Here is a 24,411-nt window from a genome sequence, read left to right on the forward strand (position 1 = left end):
AAAAAAAATTTAACTTATCGATACATAAGAGCATTTAAGAAAATTATACATGTTCATTTTTTTTTAATTTGGTATTATAATGGGAAAAAATATTTTGCAACGGCAATGGCCTACGTTCGACCGGTTTTTTGTGCATACCTTAATATTTGTCACATATGTATAGCTAAATAATAATAATCAATGTATAATTATACTACCTTGCATAAAAACAAAAAAAAAAAAAGAATTGTCCAGATTACGCAGATAATTATCGAAATGAAAGAAAAGTGTCGTGTAATAATCATTGCTTTGATTTTGCGCAAGTAAAGATTTTTAGATGAATGTGTATAGACCGATTTTACGGAGTTTTGTTGTTTAAATCTTAAGAGTTAAGGAATCATCGATTTTCATCGAGAAATCGCAAAAACTTTTAGAAGATTCTGTATTTTTGGCTTACACAATGTCCCTCTTATTAAATAATCCAAGAAAATATTACACTTATTTCTTAATTATATATACATACATTTGATATCACTGCAAAGAAATAAATCATTTCTCTTACGTTTCATCATTGACAAGGGGAAAAGAAAAAAAGAGAAACATTCGAAGAAAAGAAGGAAAAAAAAAGGAAAAATGATAGAAACGTCATAGATACCGTTCACGTGTATATAGAATAATTAATACATTTTGATTCGTATTAGCGAGAAATTTTTAGATTGTTTTCACAGTGAATCGATCGAGAGTGAAAAATAATGAACATAATACATTCATACGTTTGTTATTATTTTCGAAATGTTATATAAAGTGAGAAAGAGATAGAGAGAGAGAGAGAGAGAGAGAGAGAGAGAGAGAGAGAGAGAGAGAGAGAGAGAAAGAAAGAAAGAGTGAGTGAGTGAGAATGTAAGAGAAAGAGAGAAAGAGAGAAAGAGACAGAGAGAGAGAGAAAGAGAGAGAGAGAGAGTAATAAAAAGACATTGATTTATTATAATGGGGCATGGTACTGCAAAAGAGGATCCATGAAAACAGACTTCTCCGTAAAAAAAAGGAGTATATTTTCGCAAACGTGGACTTCGTACTGCTGTCCGAACACACAATCGAATATTCTTTATAAATATATGTCATTAAGTCTTCTTGATCTAATATACATCGTAAGATCTTCTCTGAATGGTTAAAAGAGGAAAGAGAAAAAGAGAAAAAGAAAAGAAAAAAAAAGAAAACTAACTAATTAACTAATTAAATGATTCTTAAACTGTGTATAGCGTTTGTATACTGTGCCACTTTGTAATGAATATCAATCTGTCTAATCCTTGAAGAGTTTAATGATTAAGCTTACGTTACTCATCTCATTTGTACATATTAGATCATATTTTTGTCTTTAATGTTAAATCAACGAGGATTTTAACCGCAACTAATGGCTTAGTTCTTAGTACGAGGAAAAAAATAAAGTTAAAGACATAATGGGACATAAGGAGTTGTTGTTATTTCTGTGGAACAAAAAAGGAAACTTTTATTATTTGTTTATATATATATATATATATATATATATATATACACATATATATTTATTTATGTATATATATATATATATGTGTGTATGTATATAAATTGGAAAAGAAACTTGACTTCTGGTGCAAGTTGATTTAAAAAAGAAAAAGAAAATAAAAATTGGTATGCATTGAAGATCAGTAAAATAAGACTATAGTTTTGTTGTGCGTTAAAATTTGTCGGATAAAAATTTGATAAAATCTTCAAATATACTGTCATCGTAACTATACTATAAAGAGAAAAGGTACATTTCAAGAGGTGCTAAAAACTACAATGAAACTTGCATGTTTCTTTAATTAATTGCAGGTAGATATATAAATATAAAAGTAAATAGCTTTGATTATTTAATATTAAAATAAGCGTTAACGTTTTTCTTACTTCTAAATTAATAATGATAAGATATCATAAGTAAAGTATTTAATCGATTTTATCTTTGCTCTGTTTTCAATAAAATTTTATCATGATTGGTGGTATGCATCTGTTACCAACCAATCGTTATTGACCATTAGATATTGCTGACCAATCGTTTTCTAGTTTACTAAAAAACGCCATGTTCTACGTGTTAACTCCGCTTAAGTTACTTTTACGCATGCGCGAAATACCAGATTGGCCAACTACAACTTTCATTTTACCCTATTGAATTTAATTCTAGTGAAAAAATGATAATCATTTTTGCAAGTTCCATTTAAACGTATATGTCACATTATTTATTACTTAAAAATGTTATTGCTATTTTAATTTTTAATTTTTTTATAATATATATATATATATATATATACATATCAAATAATTTTGAAAAAATTATAAAGTGATTTTATCTTTTAAACATGATATAATTTATCAATGACATTATTTTTGTTATATTGATATATTATGATCTTTTTTTCTTGTTTCTTTTTTCCTTAAGAATAATACGGCGCGAATGTTGTATGATATTTTCATGAAGAGAGTGCGTACAACGTTATACACATAAATCATATATTTTTATCGATCGAATGAATTTCTCATAACATAGCAGCCGAAGAATTCTCTTAGGCAAGTAAATGTCATTGATCGCTATCGATAAATTTTCTCGATAAATTTCATGTTCACTTTATGCGAAATATGCGGAGAAGTTATGAAGGGATAGGCGATAAGAAGAACGTGTTTGAAATGTAATATATACAACATAACATCAAATATTTCCTACGAAGAAAGATTTTCATAATATATTTTATTACTTATATACGTTAAAAGGCGAGAGAAATATTTAAACGTATTTAGAGAATTTTGTTTACATGATCGTTTCAAAAGAAAATTTCATCACATTGATTTATTGAGTCTTCTTTTCATTTATTCGTTTATACATACGTATGTTATTCAATTGAAAGTCGTTTGAAAGAATGAGTCATTAGTTAGTTTACAAAAACTAAAGGAAAACATATCGTCAAGGTAGTTCGTATCATAAAATTTCGAAGAATATTAGATAATGATAATAAAACGTAAACATTGTATCTGCGACGGAGGTTGTTCTTTGTAAACATTGACTCAGTTAGTATCGTGTCGTCTTAACGAGTGTACGCGTATTCGTGACTACAATCTCCATTTCAATTAAAATATATTTTATTATTTAATAATTAGTTAAAATTATTTAACGAATCGCTCTCGTACGACAATCATCAACGAATTAATGTTATAATTAACTTGATATGAAATTATCATTATTAATTACCTCTTAATTAAATTTCTCGTCGAGTAGCTATGATTATTTAACAAATATCAAATGTGTTCGACGAGTAGTTTGCGATTGAGCTTGTAATCGTTTCTGTGTTTTGTGAAGGATACAAAGCTGAAGATATTTATCGCAAATTCATTTGAGCCACGTTAAAGCGTGAACTTTTATGAGCCGTCGAAGAAAAGGAAGAGGATGAAAAAAGAGGAACATCTTGCAACAAACGTCCATAGAAAATTACCTTCGACCAAGATAGAACGGGAAGAGAATAGTTTGAAAACAATTTCTTTTACCATTCCTTTCTCTTAGTAATCAAGTTATTATACTTATTATTTTAATTAGAGTTAGAGACTCATCTATTCGACAAAAATTTATATTATTATAACAATATAATCTATCTATGAATTATTTCGAAGCATTCCAACGATCGACGTTCTTTACGAAAATATCGAAAACGAAGTATTGCGTAGATGTTAGTTTAAGCGGTATATATATATATATATATATATTTTATTCAATCGATTGGAAACCTTGGAAAAAGACTGTCGTCCTTGGAGAAGGGTGAAAAATAAGAAAGAGAGTGTCTCGCTAACGCTCTTTACAGTATTGTGTAGACATTTCATTGTACGATTCTCTCTCTAGAGAGTGAAATCCTTTGACAATTGGTATCCAATCGCTTTACTCTGATGGAATGTGAAATAAATAGGAAAAATTGAATAAAGACAATTTTGTATACGAACCAATGTCATCGTCGTCGTCGTTGTCGTCGTCGTCGTCATTATGAGAAATGAGCAAGAAAGAAAAGAAGAGGAAGGTAAAAAAAAAGAAGAGATCTTGTGTTTGTTCCATGCATAATAAAACAACGCGAAAAAAGGTATCTTTCTAGCTTCAACAAGCTAAGCGTAGAAACGTATTCGTCTCTTTGCGCAAACGTAAACCGTTCTTATGAATATTCAATATATAATCTTTTAGAGAGCGATGCGCGAATATAAAAAAAAGGAAAAAGAAAAGAAAAAAAGAAATAACAGTAAAAAAAATATACAAATGGAAAGAATGCTTTTCGATTCGATGAACTATTACGAATGTCGTCGTAAATGGCAACACTTTTATCATCGTTTTGCTCTTCTACTCGATTAATGAGTTTATACGAAAGATAGAAATCCAAAAAGCATCGACAGGAAGGAAAGAAAGTTTCTTTCTTGAAGCTCCACATAAGACGTTCGAGTTTAATCCGAGATAATCTGAAAGTTCGTTCTTTCTTCGGATTAATGATTTTCTTGAGAAATTACATTAGAACATTCGAAAAGCGAAACTTGTATTTCCCCTTTTACTATTTTCTTTATGTTTATTTCAAATGTCTGTCTATCGTTTATTTTATTATTTATTTATTTATTTATTTTATTTTTTATGCTTTCATCAACTCGTACATATTGAAATGCACATTTTCCAAAAAATTCATCTCTTAAGTCGAAGCGTGTGAAAATTAAATCGTAAAAATAAATTCTTCAAAATAATAAAATAAAAAATACAAGTATAATTTAAGTCATTCTTGGTTTATCAATCGAATATTATTTTGTCTATCTTTTCTTTTTTTGAAGAAGAAGAAGAAGAAGAAGAAGAAGAAAAAGAAAAAGAAAAATAATAGAGGAAAATGGAAAGGTCGAAGAAGGAGATCCTTGACGCAGTTGATCTAGATCAAGGATCTTGGATACAAGGATGCTGCTTGGCCGGATGAGATATTCAAGCTTCTCGTTGGTGGATCACGAAACTCAAGGTACGAAAATGGGAAAGCATGATCGCGTTTTCGTACGAAAGAAAGGCGACGTGACGAATGCGATGAGCGTGGACGCGGAGATGAATCTCGAAAAGCGATGCAACAGCATCGAGAGAGCTTCTTCTTGTTCTTTCTTCGGCCATCATAGTGATTGCAGAAGGCTCCTACGTGTACATTAATCAGACGGGACGTGCGCTTTCGTTTTGAGGAATGGAGAAGCGTGAAGAAGATCGTCGAGAGCATGTGGAAACGAAATTGCGATTTTGCTGCTCAACGTGAAAGGTGAAAAGAAAATCGGTAATCGTCTTCGATCGATGATCGTTGAGTAATTGCAAAGTTGTAAAATTCGAATGTATATAACTATGTGTGTTATATACGTAGATATATCATTTATTTAAAAGCCTATTTCTCTTTAATAATCCGAAATGTCTAATGATAATTCTTCGACGTATTCTTTAAATTTTAAAGGTTTGTTTACATTTTTTTTTTATTCTTACTAACTATCGTGAATACGTATACAAACACACACTGAATAAAGAAAAACATTTTCTTTTTCTTCTTTTTTTCTCTCTTTCTAGCAGAGAGAATTAGCAGAATTAATATACATTATATATGTATATATTTACATATAACGATATTTAAAGGTGCGTATACGAAAGAGGACATTACATCGACCGGCAATAAAAGACACGAAGTGCGTTCAATACTTACTTCTCAATTAACTCTTTCTTCGTTGCACAACAGAACGTTTCTCGTTTGTTCCACGAAAGCTTCGTTACGGATCTTCTTCTTTTTCTTCCTTTTCTTCTTTTGGTCGTCTCGACAAAAGGAAACGACGCACAAAATAACGGCCAGCGAATACTCTGAGAAGTTACCTTTCGAGTATTGCCATTTTCATTGTATTAATCCGTTTTAGGTAATTCATTTTGAAAAGATTGCATAAATTGCTGTCTCGAAAGGGTGAAAGGGGAATTCGGAGGTGATCGTCGAAGGGGACCCGTCGACAACGGAATCCTCCGGTTGGCTACCTCTAACATGTGAGCAGTCTAGCGAGTTAAAAAGAGAAAGAAAGAGAGTGAGAGAAGGACAGGTGGGGTTATTTCCCAGGTAGTACACGCACGCGATGCCCCGGACTCGATGCCCAGGTTCGACTTTATGGTGGGGGAAATTTAGGTTACTCGTAGCACCAAGAGAATGTGGGCCGACTATATACTGGCTCATCACGATCCTCCGTCAGTTCATTCCTTCTTTGTATTTCCAATTCGTAAGACCGATCTTCTTCGACCTCTTCCTCAACACTCTCGGCCTCTTTCTGCCAATCGCCGTTGGATTTTTCTCGCATACGAGAAATACTTCCTGCCTATTTTACTGACCGAGCTTAAAGCGAACAGGAAGAGAAGGAGAAGGAGAAGAAGGAAAAGGTCTTTTTGCTACGAGCTTTTTTTATCCAGTGAGTACGATTTCTATTATCTTATTGTTTTCTTTTCTATGTGTTTTTTTTTTATTTTTGTTTTATTTTACATATATATGTATTTTTTTAATTTACGCGAATTTTTAAGAAATTAAGGACGATGACGTTATGTTACGTGGTTGGTAGGAAAATTTTGTCAAGGTTCGAATCGATTGTTAATGTCTGAATCTTTTCTCAAGCGTTTGTTTATTGCACATTTGCAAATTTTATAGGATTACGTTATAGGATCGATTTATACGAGAATCTCGTGGTTTATCGTTTGATGTTATTTCTGATTTTTCGTTTCATTAAATTTCAATGTATCTGAGATTTTGATCAGGAAATAGTATGCAATATTACGCACAGATATACGTACGTGTTTTTCGTTGATATATATATATATATATATATATATATATATATATATATATATATACGTTTATTTTAAGTATATGACGCATTGTGACCTTTGATGACTTCCTATTAAAAAAAGAAAAAGATATAAAGAAAAGAAAAGAAAGAAAAAAGAAATTTGCATACACCAAAGTCTATTTAAATATCTAAAAATAAGTTTGGTAGAATATATTCATTTTTTTTTTTGTACAATTTAAATTATACGTTGAATAAGAAAAGAATTAAGAATAGAAAAATATTTAATTGAATTATTTCGACGTTGTTGAAAAGATGTCGATAACTTTACAACTCGTTGATCAGATTCGGAATATATAGTGAGATTCTGATTCTGTATGTAATGATCCGTTCTGAATAAAATGACGCGGTGTCAAAAGTTTTGCTTTCATATAAAATAAAAACTCTTAAATTTTCCTCAAAATACTAATTACACGATATTTAACTTCGTACACGTGAAAGTAAAACGTTGATATATTTTTGAACAAAATATAGAGAAAGAGAAAGAGAAATTTAAATTGCACTCTCGTGCAATTTAAAATATTAATAATTGTTAATTTATCAAAAGTAAAAACAAATTACAGGATGTTTTTGTCTCAGTATATAATATAATTTTGATAAATTTTATAATTGATAAATTTTAACGAGTTTATTATCGTCAAGATTACACATCACGATACTTTATTTTTGATTATCTAGAAAGGTAAAAAAAAAAGTAAAAAAAAAAAAAAAAGTCGAATCGTCAAGAATCTTTTTTGTAGAAAAAACAATACTTATATAAATATATTTTACACAGTTTTTCACAGATAAGTTTAATCGATTACTTTCACGTCATACAAATTCGACAGAAATGATCGATATTTTAAATTGCACGATGTAGTGTATCGCATATAGATGTAATTATCGATGAATATACTGACACGTTACATCATCAAGAATTGTTTTCGACTTTGTATAGGTATATAAAAATCTCAGTAAGAGAGATTCGCTGCGAAAACATTCGCTGTATCGTCAATGTCGTCATCATTTACACATGTTTAGCACACTCGCTAAACATATACTTTCTTTAGTTGTAGTATTCGATAGAAAAGAGAATAGGAGAAAAATAAAAGAAAAAATTAAAAAAGAAAAAAAAGCAAAAAAAAAAAGAAACGAAAAGCGTTAAAGAAATTTCTCTAATACAAGTAAAAGAACGAGCAAACATGCAACTAACCGTTCATCCTTACGCAAGAAACTTTAGGCTCGTTGAGAACCTATTGCGTATGTATCTTCCTAAGAGAACAAGTACATAATCCATACTTTAATGTTCCTTCCTCGTATACGTATCAACGTATGTACATAGATGCAATAAGTTTGCTTATAGCAACTTTCGAGAGCAAGACTTTTGACCGTACGCCTCTTGGTTTTGCGAAATCAAATGTTTCTCTCGTTTGAGCCTGCTTAACCATAAGCAGCGTATTTATCTCCCTCCTTCTATCCATCTTTCTACATATGTATACTTTCGCGAAAGTAAACTCAATAAATTATATTGATTCTTTATTGCAATTCTCTCCCTTACGAAATAGACATTTACTTTCTTCTATGCGTTCTTTTGAAATCTTTCCAGAAACATTTGGAGATATGTACGTCCATTCAAAATTTTTCCCCTTTTTGTTCATTACATTATTTTTATTATTAATTTGATTTTGATTTTGATTTTTTAATTTTTTTTTTTTTTTTAATCGATGGAATTCCGTTTGTTAAATTTATAAACCGAATTTTATTTGATGTTTACGTGTGAACATTTTTTCTCTTTTTTTCTTTTTCATTTTTTTTTTTTTTTTTTAAAGGTGATATCAAATTCAACGCTTTTGATCGATTATTTAGTCCTGATGGAGAATAAATTATTAAAACGCATTTTCGTATTCGATAGCGGCAAACCTTGTTCCATAGAAACGTTCGCAGTAGTATGAAATTACCATCTCTTGGATTAGTAGGGTGTTTCTAATTTATATGCCTCCGACTCTTTTGTTCTCCTCGTCTAATCTGCATACAATGTCAAAAGCTTGTCGTCAAAACAATTAGTCACGCGGTCTGTTGCGAGAGAAGCGCGAACGCTTTCCACACGGCGAGTGCTCATCACCGAAACGATTTGTCTGCGAACGTTCACAAACTCCAACTATCTGAGTGGCGATTAATTAGCTCGAAGAATTAATTAATTTCTCTTTGAGATTAATTAATTTCTTATTTCTAGTAGTGAAATGACGTACAACTAGACGACAGTGACTTTTCATTAAGTTCCTCGACTCAAACGAAATATTAATTTAATATGACTTTTCATGATTTCGTTTATTATTAATATACTTGAAAACAATTTTTATAAATAAACGATTACTTATAAAAATTAAAAAAATAATTATTATACGTAAAAATTATAAACAATTATTATATATATATATATATAAAACAATTATATATAAAAGTATTATACATAAACAATTTTATATATGTTTATATAATTGTTATTGGGTACAATTTTCGTCATAAACATTTTTAGTTTAAAGGAGAAAGAATTCAATGTTTATACGCGAATAAGTTTTTAGATAAAAAGTATTTGTTAACTACAAGAGGAATCGTCAAGCGTTGAATCGTCGCTGCTTGTTGTACCGTTGCTTCTATGGTAAAAAACGGACCGGCATCTCGGCGTTTATTCGGAACGCATCCGAGCCATTCTTCTTCGTTGCTCGCGGCAAAAAGTTCGAACCATGAGCTCTTGGTCATCGTTACGCTTCCATTCGCCTTCGGTTACATCGGAATTCGCTTGAAAATTGCTCCCGAATACGCGACCGACTCCTTCATCCGACGAAACACGTTCGTCGTATTAATTAAAAATAGCTAATCTACGTGTAATTATCTTTTAATGATCTCCATTCACCTTTACTTATCTCTTTAGGTAAAATTTTTCTTTTAATAAAATCTTTTTTTTAATAAGCTATCAGTGAAAGAGATTAGATCATGTTCGTATTTTAATAATAAAATTCTTATTTAAGAGAAAATAAAATCCTTTTTAATTTGATTTATATAATACGATATAATAAATTCTTGAAATATATTATATAAACATAAAACTCCTCTCTCTCTCTCTCTCTCTCTCTTTAACGAGATCAATACTTTGATTTATTTTATAATTTAATTCTTTTTATTTTTCAACCTAGATTACCAGCTAGTTTTAATATTATTTTATTATTGAAAGAACGATCGCATTTACCTATATAAATGATGCGTGAACGAAGAGACGCGTGAAATTGGTGACGATAAAATCAAGAAGGATGTTCGTAAAATGACTTCGCGCGTTAAACGAGTATGCCCTTTTAATCGAGTAGACGAGGAAGCTTCACTTAAATGCGAGTTTGTATACCTATGTTAAGTTCGTTTCAAATCGTTGCGTTGAACCAGGTAAAGTAGTAAGCCGGCCAGCTAACGGTTACACCACTCTTACAGCTACACACACAAGCTTACATACGCAGACCAGGAACGATCGTGGCCGATCTCTCCTTCCGAGAGAGGTGTCTTGTACGGTTATCATTCTCATTCACGTTCGCAGTCACATTCTCATTCCCATTCTCATTGTCATTCTCATTTTCTTAAACGACGAAGACGAGCTCTCGTGAGCTACGAATTCGAGAAGATTTTTTTTTTTATCTTTCTTCCCTTTCTATCTCCTTCATACACCCAAAAAAGAAAAAAAGAAAAAGATAAAAAATTTTCTTTCAAGACGTCAAGCTAAAAGCACGTTAGAAGGATGAATCCAACTGTCCTTTATCGTTTACGATTCATTCCGAGTCCGCGAACGTCCGGTCTCTATCTGAATCCTCGAGAGGTAGAAAGGCGTTCGAACGAGGTCGAAATTAAATGTCGTCGGTCGACCTTGTAAGGTGGGCCATCGAGAGAGACTTCCAATGTTCTAGTTCGCGCTTACTTCGTTCAGAAAGTATGCGGATAGACCCTAATTATCACGTGGATACTAATTATACAAAATGATTTCAATATCTTTATTTTCTCTTAATCTCTTCTTCTTCTTCTTCTTCTTCTTCTTCTTCTTCTTCTTCTTCTTCTTCTTCTTCTTCTTCTTCTTCTTCTTCTTCTTCTTCTTCATTTTTCCTTTTTCTTTTTTCTTTTCTTTTCTATCAAAACTCTTAGTTCTTCTTTTTTTCTTTCTTTCTTATTGTTTCTAATTAATTTCACGACGTTTCTATCGGACATATCCGTTCGATTAATTTCACAACATATCGAGAATTATTCTTCATGTTTTTCGTCAGATCGATAGATATTAATTTTCAAAATTACATCGTAAAAGTCGAAATTGTTAAGAAATTTATATGAAATAATATTCGTAACGGTACAAGTTTTAAGATCATTTTTTTCGATTCTTTTGACGAAGAAGAATAAGAAGAGGAGGAGGAGGAGGAGGAGGAGGAGGAGGAGGAGGAGGAGGAGGAGGTGGTGGTGGCCCGGGGCAATGCACGTGTCGTTTCGAGATCCATCGATCTTGAACCGAGAGAGGAGAGATATCTGAACTAATGAGCCGATTCTGGAACAACTTTCCTTTCTATTAATGTAGCGCATCGTTCAACGAACGAAAACAAAGTTTCGATCTTCCTGCTATCTCACGTTTTCGCTAGACTAGACTTCCTCTTCTTTTTACCTCATTGAAAGAGATTTTTCGATCGGTAGAAACTTCGGAGTTACTTTTCTTCGTGTCTTTCTCGTTCTCTTATCGATGTCATCGTGTAAGAAAACGGAATAGAAAAAAAAAAGACAAAAACAAAAATCGCACCAATTTTTTCTTCCCTTTCTTAATTTTTTTCTCTTTTTTTTCTTCCTCTTTCCTTTCCTTCTTTTCTTTTCCTTTTTCTTCGAACAGCGGAGCTTTAAAATTGAACTTTCGTTCAGGTCCGTTTAAATGCAAATTTTAACTGTAACGAAGACAAGGAAGATGGAAAAAAATAAGAAGAAAATGAAAAAAATAAATAAAAAAGAACAGTAATAAAAAAAAAGAAGTTGAAATTATTCAACGGTTTAGAAGTCGTCACCTCGTTCCAGGTCGAAACTTTCCTTTTAAAAGTGTTTCGTGAGTGGTATAAGTTATAATTTTCGTTCTGTAAAGTTTGCGTCGCTTCACCGAACGAGATATCGTTTCTTAACGCTTCACCGATTCTACTTGAATAAGTTGAAGAGTTAGAGTTATTTATCATTTTATTTATTATACATTCATTCTGACAATTACGTCAGAAAAAAAATAAAAGATGCTATTTCACGAATATCCATCGAGTAAAGATGAAATTAATAAGAAATCCCTTTGCGTAATCGTCAAAATTATTTCTTTTCTTTCTTTTCATTTTCTTTTTCTGCGAAAAATATTAGAATTCGTTTGTAACCCGAGTGAATTGATTTCACAAAGATAAACTAATCGAAATCCAAGATCTTAACGGAAACGGATGTCCACTCATATAGCTGCTAACGAAAGTTTGTTACAGTATGTATTTTATTTGATCTCGTCGTACTTTCAGGTAATAACGTTGTTGTAACTAGTTTTTCATGACGGTAATCAGGGTGAAGATTTCGTCATAAGTTGAAACGGAAGTCGCGTATTTTTCACGAGTAATATATTTTTCGAATTGTAATTACAAATTGCGTAATTAATCTGCAATCTTTCTTTCCTAATTTAAAAAGTACATTGTTCCATGTATACATTCGTGCGTTTATTTCATCGTCGATGTGATCAAAATTTAATGGTAAAAGAAAAGGAAGATTTTTCGCGTGTTAATAAAAAAGAAAAGAAAAGAAAAAAAAAAAGAAAATAATAATGATAATTACAAGTATGGATCGAATATTTCGAGGAAATCATTTCTGGAATCTTTGTTACTAATAATGAATCTTAACGTTGTGCAAGTATGTACACACACACATATATATATATAGTAATAACATTCTCAACATCGTTAATTTTTCTAACAAACTTCCCTTTCTAACGCGTCTTAAGCATACGTCTCTATATATTATACTAGATTTTTTTTTCCCTTGCGTAATTCTGTCTTATGTAATTCCTGTCATCACTATAGTTATTTCTGATCATTCGTCTTATTATAAGAATCACTGTTATTTAACACCTCTATCTGCACTCTCTTTCTCTTCGTTTTTCTTTTGATTTCTTTATTTATTTTTTTTTTTTTATTTTTCTTATTATTTTTTTTTTTATTATACCATTTTTAAGTAAACGATATTACTCGCAATTTCTTTGAATCCTTTAGCTTACCTTTCCCATCCTTATTAAAGTACTCTTTCTTTATATTTTCTTTTTCTTTCTTCTTTTCTTTTTTTTCTTTTTCATCGTTGTATAATCTCGACAAGAGGTCGATCCTACTTATTTTTGCCTTATCCTCCTCGTTATAAAGATAGTAATCATTACCACAGCAAGGATCTTCTAGCTTAATTAACGCGAACAACGAAGAAAGCTAAACCGTTTTGCACGCTCGTTTGAGAGCAAAGGAAAATGGATTCGCGCGTGACGAAACCAAACATTACGTTCTCTCCCAGCTCTTTCGAACTCGTTCGTTGAAGAAAATGTCGTGTAAGAGGATTTAACGCATGTCACGTACGTATGCATATGAAACTCTCTATGATATATGATTAAAGTGGCTCTGCACCGAGGAGAATCGTTGTATCTGTTTGAAAAGAACAAAAAAAGAAAAGGAAAAAAAGAAAGAAAGAAAAAAAAAAAACTCACGCTATTGTGCGTGAAAAACGAACGACTTCGAATAGGCTCACGATTAACTCGGTTTGTCGTATAAAAGACACGCTCTTACTATCTCTTTAGTAATGCTTTGAAATAAGAAAGTTTTAATGGTTCGTTCGACGATCGTTATTTTCGTTTCACTAGAGTAGAGGATGAAAGAAATTGAAAGGGAATCGACGTCTGCGAAATTTTCTTTTCTTTCTACTGAAATCCATTTGATATAATATAAGATTGTGCGAGAGGAGACATTATGACATATAAAAAAAAAAAAAAAATGATTATCTTCTTACGATAAGATATATCGTAGAAAGCTAAGTTCGAGAGATTTAAACGCGTATCGTTTTATGATCCTTAATGCGAAGTAGATAATGGATACATTTATCTTTCTTTATGGAAGATACGGATTTATGATAATAATAATATTTTAAAACAAGATCGTAGGATCGATCGTTCGATGAATTACAATTTCGAGATTTTTTTTCTTAATATAAAAAAAAAAAAAAAAAGCAAGGAAAAGAAAAAGAGAAAAGGACAATTGAAACCGTATCGAACTTACCGAACGAATTTAAGATCGCGATCACGAGCATCGTTCTCTTTGTTTTCTAATCAAATTCGACGATAGGACGAAATTTAGTATTTGAAAGTTGTTGGACGAGAGCGAAAGACTTCGATGACTTTGGAGAAAGGCTCGAGAAAGGACATTGAAATTTCTAGCCGAGGATCGTGATCTACGCGCTAAAATAGTATCTATACTCTGTTAAATCGGTCGTCGTCGAGACAGCCAGAGTCGTCGATCCTAATCTCTCAATGGTAGTACGTCGCTTTGGAAAGGCAAGAAAGGCTCATCGAAGATTCAAAGGAGTCAGGAGAGAAAGGCTCGATAGAACATTTGCCAAGAATCTTTTACTAGTGTCTTTCCTCTAAGACGATCGGTTCTACCTTCTCTTCGTTTCTTCCTAGTCTCACAGCTAAACTTCTAAACTCGAACGTCAACAACGACGAGTTTTACTGTCGGACGCTCACCTAAGGCCGGTAAACTCGACTCGCACGGTCTTCGTGACACTCGTCGTATCACGAACGGTTTAGAAAGTCTCGTCCTCTCGTTCTCTCGTCACCTCGGATATATCCATCTAGGATACCTACATATATATATACGTATACCTATATATACCATGTATGTATAGAAAGGTACCGATTATGTTATTGCATTCGAGTTCGAGGAAAGTCACGGATTTCTGCAGCATCGTTGAAGCGAGAGGTAAAGAAAGAAAGAGAGAGAGAGAGAGAGAGAAAAAGAGAGAAATAATAAAGGATAAAATATAGAAAATTGTGCTAAAAAAATTGACATTTTTCGATTCATCATCATTTCAATCACATATAAATTACGATTAATACGAATACCTAACGTTTACTGAAATATCTAAGTTTATAAGCGCTAAGTATACATTTATTACATTTTTAAATTTATCTCCTTTTCTTTCTTTTTTTTCTTCAAGTTAGACGATTTATTTTTTAAATTTTCGAAGAGAAAGATGAAATATCTTTTCAATTAACGAATTTATGATTGAAAAAGCGATGACAACGTTTACAAAATCTGAAGATTAACATTAGTATTAAAGGGTAAAAGACGTGCGAGTTTCAGATGACAGGAGCTTCAGATAGTCCTCGATAAGTCAAGAAGATACGATGATGGATCGTCGAGTTCGATCTTTCGAGGAGATGTCGTTTCCTTCGAATTTTTCATAACGTGCGACACCGAGTTACAGCGATCGGTGAATTTCCTTTTTCGTACAGCACAAAGTTACGATAAAACAGTGCGAGTTTACCCGTATATGTATCGCCCACCTCCCTCCCTCCCACACTCCCCCTTTTTCCTCTCCGATATATGTACATATCTCTATGTAGGTACGTGTGCAAGTACTTACGCCTTCCGCGATTACATGAGTCTCTTATGTTCCCGTCAACTTTTCGAAGAGAGTTAGTTTCTCTTCTATCGAGTTCGACACTTCGTTCGATTCGTTCTTATAACTGCTTTCCTAGAAATTCATTTCTTTCTTTTCTTTTTTTATCTTATCTTTTTTCTCGTTTTTTCTTTCTTTCTTTCTTTCTTTCTTTCTTTTTATATATCATCTAATTTAAGCTCCAAATAAAATAAATTACGAAATAATTTTTCGTAATAGCGTTTGGAACGAATAAAGAAATTATTTCCTCATATTCTTCTTCTACTTCTTGTTAAGGATTTTTCAAAAGATGTGATTAAGCAATGCGATAAAAAATTACTCGTACGAATTTAATCATTTACAATCGTACGTATAACGAATTAAAAAAAAAAAAAAAATTGAAAATGAAGAAGTAACGAGTACCTCGATCGTTTGAATTTTTCGATTGAATGAAAATTACGATTCGTAAGTGAGAAAGTTTGATTATATTAATCTAAATTCGAACGACATTGGAATAAATTTGTTTTGCTAGAAGATATTGGAAACGTATTTGGTCATCGGGTCACTAGGACCCATCTGTTTCTTTCTTTTTCTCTCTTTCTCTTTACGTAGACATTTTGAATGTATGCGTGATTAACGAGAACACACACACGCATACGCATACACATACACATCATTAACGAGTAATCTTTTCCTGACCACGGACGTGCTACCATCAACGCGTTTTGCATTGAATAAACTTGAAACGACTACGAGACGTACGCATCGCATGCATACCACGTTTTGTATGTTCGTGTAACGTATTCGTGAAAGAAAAGAAAAGAAAAAAAAGAAAAGGAAAAAAGAGAAAGAAAACTCTCACCTTATTCGTGCGACAGTTCGTCGCGCGTTTTAGAAGCTTTAATTTCCGTACGAATAAATTCGATCGAATTACGAGACGAAAATTCGAACGAACGACGATGAGATTTTTCATTGAAATTTCTGAGTTTATCGAATAAATTGAAAAAAGAGGAGAAAAAAAAAAAAAGAAAATGCGACAGTAATCTTCGATTTAATCGAAAATCCCTGTTTTTTAACGATACGTAAATACTACTTAATATTTAATTACACGTTAATTAATTATTTATTTAATAATCATTAATTAATATTAATTTATTTGATTCGTTAATTAATTAATATTATTTTTTGTTTCAATATCGATTAAAACTAAACAATATATTACACCTTATGAAATTTATTATATTAAAACCATCGCAAGTGCAATAAGGTGAACTTAAACGATAAGAAGTAGGTGAACGATAAAAGTATATTATATATAATGTTCCATAACGGTATATTCAACTAATACCATACGTGCCTTGCTTTCAAGAGTTACGAATTATATATCAATAGAACACCGCCCCCATTCATTGAGAAAGAGAGAGAGAGAGAGAAAGAGATTTTATATCGTTTGTTTTTTCTCTTAGCAAAGAAAACATCGTTTGAAGATTTTCTACTATTTCTTGAAGATATTTTACGATTTATAGAGTTTACTTTTGTTGTGATTTTCACGATCAAAAACACGAAATGGTGAAGAGAGTTGCTCGTGAAAATTCTCTCTTTCTCTCTCTCTCTCTCTCTCTCTCTCTCTCTCTTTTGAACATTCGAGTCAATCTCACACGTCGTTGAAACTCCAGCATCCAATCTTCGATTGTCTCTTTCTCTCTCTTTCTCTCTCTTTCTCTCTCTTTCTCTCTCTCTCTCTCTCTCTTTCTCTTTCTATCTCTCTCTCTCTCTCTCTCTCTCTCTCTGTCTCTCTCTTTCGAAGTGAATGCATCGTGAGAAAATAGCGAAAGATAAGCGCGAGTGAATTGAAGAGTTGTATCGGCTCGCAACACTCATGGAGAAAGCACGAGTACCGAGCATCGTACCATGATTAAAAGCAGCCAGAGAAAGAGATATATAAGGAAAGAAGGAAACAGAAAGAGGAGAGAAAGAGAGAGAGAGAGAAAGAGAGAGAACGAAGTACGTAGTTAATGAGACAAACCATCTCGTATCTCGCTCTTTCCTACCTAGAGTATTATAAAAGCGTGCGGATCGTTGAATGCGTGGGAGTTTTCAACCTCGTCTATATATCTTCCTCTTCGTTTTCTCGTATTTCCTTGTCTAATACGAATAACCAGCATTTTTCCTGAATCGATTGATGAGAAAATCAAATTTTCCCATAAAAATATTTCAACTTATCATTTTTTTTTTTTTTTTTTTATCATTAAGTCGAGATCAATGTCCGGATATATATTCACATAGATACATATATATATGTATATATATATATATATATATATATATATATATATATATGGCTATTCCTATACGTAATAAAATAAAAGAGATGAAAGAGAAAAAAATTGAAAATTTCGACGACGATTTTATATAGTCAAGATTTCAATGACTATTATAATAGTTAAGCCGAAAGAGATTGATGAAGTTGTTGTTGGTCTCGAACGAAATTTTTGGAGACTACAAAAAGTTCCATGGCTTATGTTAGTATCATTTTTGCGAAGAGGGGAAAGAAAAGTCGTTTCTTACGGTTCTTTAACCATAAGATATATGAGAATCCTTTTTAAAGAGTATATAGAGTACGAACGTAATACAACGCTCGATTTAATCACCAATTGTTTATGACTTACTCCTATTAAGCGAACACGTTTATGCTATATAGGGTATACTTGTTATGGTATTCATCGTTAGAAAGATCTCGATTTAATAGAATAATGATTAATGATCTCGGATTAATGAATCTTAGCAAAGTTCTTAATATCGCAAGGATACTTTACAAACGCATAACGAACTTAATTTATTTTTATTATCTTGAAAATAATTGATTTATGATAGTAATAATTAATGACATAATACAGACATATTGCATATAATTATATAAAATATAGAAATATTTATGAATAATTTTAACAAAGTTAGGATAGTAAGAAAATTTGATACGTTTGCGGCGTGTTAACTAACGATACTGAAAAGAATTTCATTTTTATGATGTTCTTACACGCAATTTAATGTTTCGACGCTGAGGTTAATGTACCTTTGCCTTTCAGACTGGTTTACGAGTACCGAGAACATAAGGATACGGACGTACGTGATCATTTGAACCTGACATTTACGGTAACCGACGTGAGAGTGATCAGGCAGTACTTCGTGATTATTTCGAAATCCAAACTCCAACTTCCTTACGGTCACGTTCATCCTATAATTTGCGAGTTTAAGATACTACATTTACGATTTTATGAACCGCATGATAAATCTGATGATGAATACCAAGAAATATGACAAATATACAAAACTTATGAACCGCAAGAAAAAGACCTTACCGAACCGCATAATAAATCTGACGAATATCAAGAAATATGATAAATATATCCAAGTTATGAACAGGTAGAAATGAGACGTTATATATGACGTCATGATAAATCCGACGAAAGTAAAGAAATATGATAAATATATCAAAGTTTATTAACGTCAATCATACATAGTTTTTCTTTTTTTCTTTTGAAAATGATACTAATGATAACAGTCTAAATAACGTAGTAGTTATAAAGAAACGTTTGTCAAATGATTTTCAAAATATCGATAGATAGTAGTTTATATAGTAGAAATATTTTTATAACATTCGTTCAATTTCACTTTGGATCGAAGTAAATAAGAAAATGTAAAGGAAGAAACGGGGAATCCGAATGATTATATAGAGGAATCTTAGGAGCCATGAACGATCGAACTATACGTTGAAGATTCGCTATAAACCGAATGATAGCGACTCGTAGAAAGTCGTTCTCGGTTCTTCACCAATGAAAGTTATTAGTAAAACGATCGGAGGCTATCTCGATCCGTACGATGCGTGAAATCGATCCTTGATCATCCAGCTTCTTTTTCTTCTTCCTCATCTTCTTCTTTTTCTACTGTTTTTCCTCTTTTTACCCTCGGGCTCTACTTTCGTCATTACCCGACAGAATTATATTTCGAGTCACGCGTTCTCTTCCTCGATCGAGATTGGAATTGTATCGGTCTTGTCCGTATAAACCATTGGAATAAAAATCTCGAAAAATTGAGAGCGAAGAAACAGAGATTGAAAATTTAATTAAACATCTTTTTAAAAACATTCAATTACATATCTACATACGTTTATATACATATACGTATATAAATCAAAAGACGACAGAATCATTTTTCTTCTCGATCGACTATAGTTAGACTCATTATCAACATAAAATTACTTTTAAAACGTCATAAATTTTTTAATTTGTTAATAACATATCTGATCGATAAGTATATGAGATCATCCGATACTTTTTATATCTTAGAATTATAAACTTTGGTCGTCTGATCGAATGTTTTAAAAATATTGCTTAACATTTCATTCAATGGAATATTTTTATCAGCATTCCTACGATATCTTTTCTTCTTCTTCTTCTTCTTCTTCTTTTTCTTCTTTTTATGTATATCTCAGTAAAGTTGCAAAAACGTCGAAAAACTATTTACTTGATTGAAACTGAATTGGAAATCGGCGAAATTAAGATTCGATGCTGCAATCGAGAGTACGTTCGGATGGAATTTCTATCTTTAATGGAATTCGAGACCAAAACCGGTGAGATTACGAAAGATGGTAGCCTGTTATCGATATGACGTAACGGAGATCCATCGATGTATTATAATTTTTTTTCTTTTTTCTTTTTCTTTTCGTATACCATCCTTACTTTTATTATAAGTATCCATCGTCGTTTCATAATGTAATAGTTCTTGAATGAATAAATTTTTGAATTGGTGAACTTAACGATTACATACAGTATTGCATGAGAAGATCACAATGTTCTTAAAATTCATAATCTAAGTTATAACTCGAGCAAAAGTAATGTGAAATTTTATCCAACTAAGAATAAATTCAATTTAAAGATTTCCCGACATTTATTTTAAATTTGACGAGTTAATTTATCTCTGAACAAAATAAAAGTCAAAAATTTTATATCATACTAGAAATGTACGTTTTTTTTTTTTTTCTTCTTTTATTCAAGGTTCAGGAGTATGAGGATCACCATCTGCTTGCTGTTCCTCGGCTTAATCGCCGTGAACGCCCAACGTCGATTGTCCTTACCGGATCCACGAAGTTGTGCGAATCGTGAGTATTCTATATAAGATTTTATAATGGATTTTCGAGAGGACGAAAAGAGAAGAAAAGAAGAGAAAAGAAAAGCGAAAATAAAAGAGACAAAAAGAGAACTTTCATTTCAGATGAATGGACTATAAATGATAACTATGCTATAATATGATATAATTAAAAATATTTTATTAATGTTTTAGAGATCATCATTATATTCGTTCGGTTAATGGTTAATTATAAAAAAAAAGGCGATGATGAATAGAAAGTAACGTTCCGATCGATTACAACGGTTCGATACGGCAATGATATCTGACAATCTTCACGACCTAGATCTCGTTTGATTTGAGACAAAAAAAAAAAGAAAAGAAAAAAGAAAAAAGAAAAAAAGAAACTTTCGCGAGTTTAAAAGAAACATTTTCGAAGGAAGAAAAACATGAGAGTCTGTGATTTAGAACGGAGGTTCTTAAACGACGGTAGTCACGAAAGTACCCATCTATAATTACGATTTAAGTATGCGTCGCGTTTCCCGGCTGTAATAATATTTCATTCGAGTTTGAGCACTTTATTGTAGTTAAGTTAAATGTTTTGTACGACAACTAAAGAGACGTAGTTAACCCTAACCAACTGACCGTGGCTAATCGTAGGGATTTTGTTGCAGTCATTGGCTATTTTTCTCTCTTTCTCTCTCTTTCTCTCTATACACATATATACACAAATATATATATACATAACATATATATATGTACATATATATATACATATGCATATATATATGTACATATATATATATACATCATGCGCATATATATATATATATATATATACATATATATACGCACATATTTATGTACATGTATCATATATATAGGTATGTATATATATATATATATATATTTCTTTCTCTTCCTTTTCCTCTTTCCTTGCGTTTCTTTCTTTCAATTTCTTTTCCACTCTCAAAGGATATATTTTATTACGTGAGAAAGAGGACGAACTATTGGTAGAATAGATAAAAATCAAACGTCCATGTAAATATCTATGTCGGCAATTTTTACACCTCTTTCTTTTTTATTTTTTCTCTTCTAATCGATATAAATTCGTTCATTATTGATTCGTTCTATATTATGATAGATCGCTAAATTATTACCCACTCATATTACCCCATCGTAACCTATTGAACTCTTTCGTTACTCGAGCGTGTAGTAAGTATACTCCGACAAGAAAACAGAAATCGTTGATTGACGGATATGGCAATCAAGAGTTTCAACGAGATGTCTCGTTCTTCTCCGCTTTCCTAATCAAACAAATCCAACGCCTTTTATTGATCATTAATGCGGTCGACTCAAGACAGAGATGGTAGTACAACGAATTCACGTTTTCGATGAAAACGGAATTAACGATCGTATTACGAAATATATAGTAACTCCAAAGATCTATACGATGCAGATCGTTGATATTTAACAAAAAAATAAAGAAAGAAAGAAAGAAAGAAAGGAAGAAAAGATAAGAGAAAGAAAAGAAACAGATCGAAAAGGAACATATCGATTATTGTATTTAAGAAAACAATGGCAGCATCGTGTAATTATTATCTCGATTCGCAGGCGTTCGTCACGCGAGTTACAGGGACGCAAGGGGTGTCACTCATTCGTACTTCTTCAGTTGGGAACATTTGCCAACTAGAAGCCTCGAGGTGGACTGGCTTGACGCTCGTAACATTTGCCGTCGTCATTGCATGGATGCGGTATCTCTGGAGACGCCACAAGAGAATGAATTCATCAAGCAGAGAGTAGCCAGAGGTAAACTTACGTGAACGTTGAATAACGCATGGTTCGTATCCATCGGATACGTTCTCGTTTAAACGTATTTTAACAGACAGATCTCAGCTTTCGTAGATAAGATTTCATTCTCGATAATAAATCTTCTCGTTATTCTCTAAACTATAATTTTCCACGAATTATATTGTTAGAAAAAGAAAAAAGAAAAGAGGAAAAAAGAATTTCTTTCGTACAAACGAACGCATTCGTAGGATACGTCTAATTAAATTAATCTTCTCGAGTCGAGAAAGATAATATTCCTCTTGTGAGATAAATTTCAAGTACGTATTTCGTAAGTCACGTAACATACTCGTTTTTATCGAAATACTCAGCCGCCCACTTTCACCGAAGTCGTGAAAAAATGAAATTAAGCGAACGAAAAATGATCTCGCGTGTACGGGTACTTTGTCATGTATCATAAATGAATAATCCTTTTGGTTAATTTAAATCGAACGCGTGGAAATAAAACAAGAAAGAAAAAAAAAAGAAAAGAAAAACGAAGGAAATATTATAAAATTAGATAAAGATATCCCTTTAAGATGATTTACACTTTAATCGACATTCGACATTACACGCATTTGTTGTTTCGAAGATTTCTTAACGTAATGAAAACGATCGTAAGTGGAAAATCATATGACAGATTTGGATTCATGCGAGAACATTGAAATTAGATTTTCGAAGCGAGAATCGAATAATCCCGAATCAAGGGAAATATTATTTAACGCGATTCCGTCGTCAGGAAACGTGAGGTACATCTGGACTTCTGGACGTAAATGTAATTTTAACGGTTGCGACCGTCCCGATCTTCAACCGCAAAATGTCAACGGATGGTTCTGGTCCGGATCCGGTGCTAAAATCGGACCGACCAGCCAACGTAATTCTGGGGATTGGAGCCATACTGGTGGATACGGTCAGCCACAGCCAGACAACCGCGAGGCTGCTCAGGTATTGCGGTCTTTTCCATTCTCTCTTTACTTTCCCTTTGATTTCGTTCGTCCTATTCGCGTTCGATTTTCTCATCTTCACTTATCCGATTCTATTTGATTGAAACTTCTTATAGACAGACCTTTCTCTTTTCCATTCTATCTTTCTTACGATCTATCGTAGATCGTATTTCATATAGGAAGTATCCTCTGATTTTTATCATACTGATCAATTTCAACATGACACGACTTCATTCGTGTCCCTAAAGAAGAAAAAGAGAGAAAGAGGTAAGAAAGAAAGAAAGAATGAAAGAAAGAAAATAACGAAGAGAGACTTAGAAAAACCAAGAAAGACTTATCCCTTGAAAGATCTTGATTTTAACATTTATCATCACAGGGTAACGATGAATCCTGCCTGTCTATTCTCAACAATTTCTACAACGACGGCATTAAATGGCACGACGTTGCCTGTCATCACGTAAAGCCATTCGTTTGCGAGGACAGCGACGAGCTCCTGAATTTCGTCGCCTCTCGAAACCCTGGAATCCGTTTGTAAAGGTGTAAACGCATTCAACGAGAGACAACCCAGACGAGATCCCACAACGGACGATAGACGCGATAATTAAGATGATGTCATTTCGCGATTACTCCATATTGCCGTTTATTTATGATTTACTAACCGATAATTTTTTACTACGAAATTTGAGACTTTTTCAATTTTGTGTGATACGTCGAGAGAAAAAGAACAAAAAAAAAAGATTATTGAACGATTAGTAGAGCACATACACGAAGTAAGGTGACGTAAAAATATTATATGTATGTCATCATTTTGTACCTTCTCTTTTTTCTTACATAAATATATATATATATATATATACATATATATACATATAGTTTATAATGCATCCTTCGATTTGTATCATATTATGAAAGGAAGTTCCTCTCGAGATGATTG

At 32.2% G+C, this 24,411-nt stretch overlaps 1 protein-coding gene across 2 annotated transcripts; it reads left to right on the plus strand.

Annotated features, from left to right (window-relative positions):
* Window positions 1-4,866: 4,866 nt before the first annotated feature.
* On the plus strand, window positions 4,867-24,331 carry LOC122631169. 2 transcript variants are annotated; one of them, XM_043816508.1, is made up of 6 exons: window positions 4,867-5,009; window positions 5,926-6,459; window positions 20,637-20,740; window positions 22,321-22,515; window positions 23,273-23,478; window positions 23,854-24,331. In XM_043816508.1, the coding sequence occupies exons 3-6, from the start codon at window positions 20,647-20,649 to the stop codon at window positions 24,010-24,012; spliced, it is 654 nt and encodes a 217-aa protein (XP_043672443.1). In that variant the 5' UTR covers window positions 4,867-5,009; window positions 5,926-6,459; window positions 20,637-20,646; the 3' UTR covers window positions 24,013-24,331. The 2 variants fall into 2 exon arrangements, with proteins under 2 accessions (XP_043672443.1, XP_043672442.1); XM_043816507.1 differs by lacking the exons at window positions 4,867-5,009; window positions 5,926-6,459 and adding an exon at window positions 20,133-20,212.
* Window positions 24,332-24,411: the final 80 nt, after the last annotated feature.

Source organism: Vespula pensylvanica, chromosome 8, assembly GCF_014466175.1.
Source record: "Vespula pensylvanica isolate Volc-1 chromosome 8, ASM1446617v1, whole genome shotgun sequence".
Taxonomy (NCBI): domain Eukaryota; kingdom Metazoa; phylum Arthropoda; class Insecta; order Hymenoptera; family Vespidae; genus Vespula; species Vespula pensylvanica.

Bases quoted from the DNA above. Each gene is read 5' to 3' on its own strand.
- LOC122631169 (XM_043816507.1), top strand. From the start codon at position 20,148: ATGCTGCAATCGAGAGTACGTTCGGATGGAATTTCTATCTTTAATGGA. The intron at 20,741-22,320 runs GTGAGTATTCTA...CTCGATTCGCAG, and splicing joins TCCACGAAGTTGTGCGAATC to GCGTTCGTCACGCGAGTTAC. The intron at 23,479-23,853 runs GTATTGCGGTCT...TTATCATCACAG, and splicing joins ACAACCGCGAGGCTGCTCAG to GGTAACGATGAATCCTGCCT.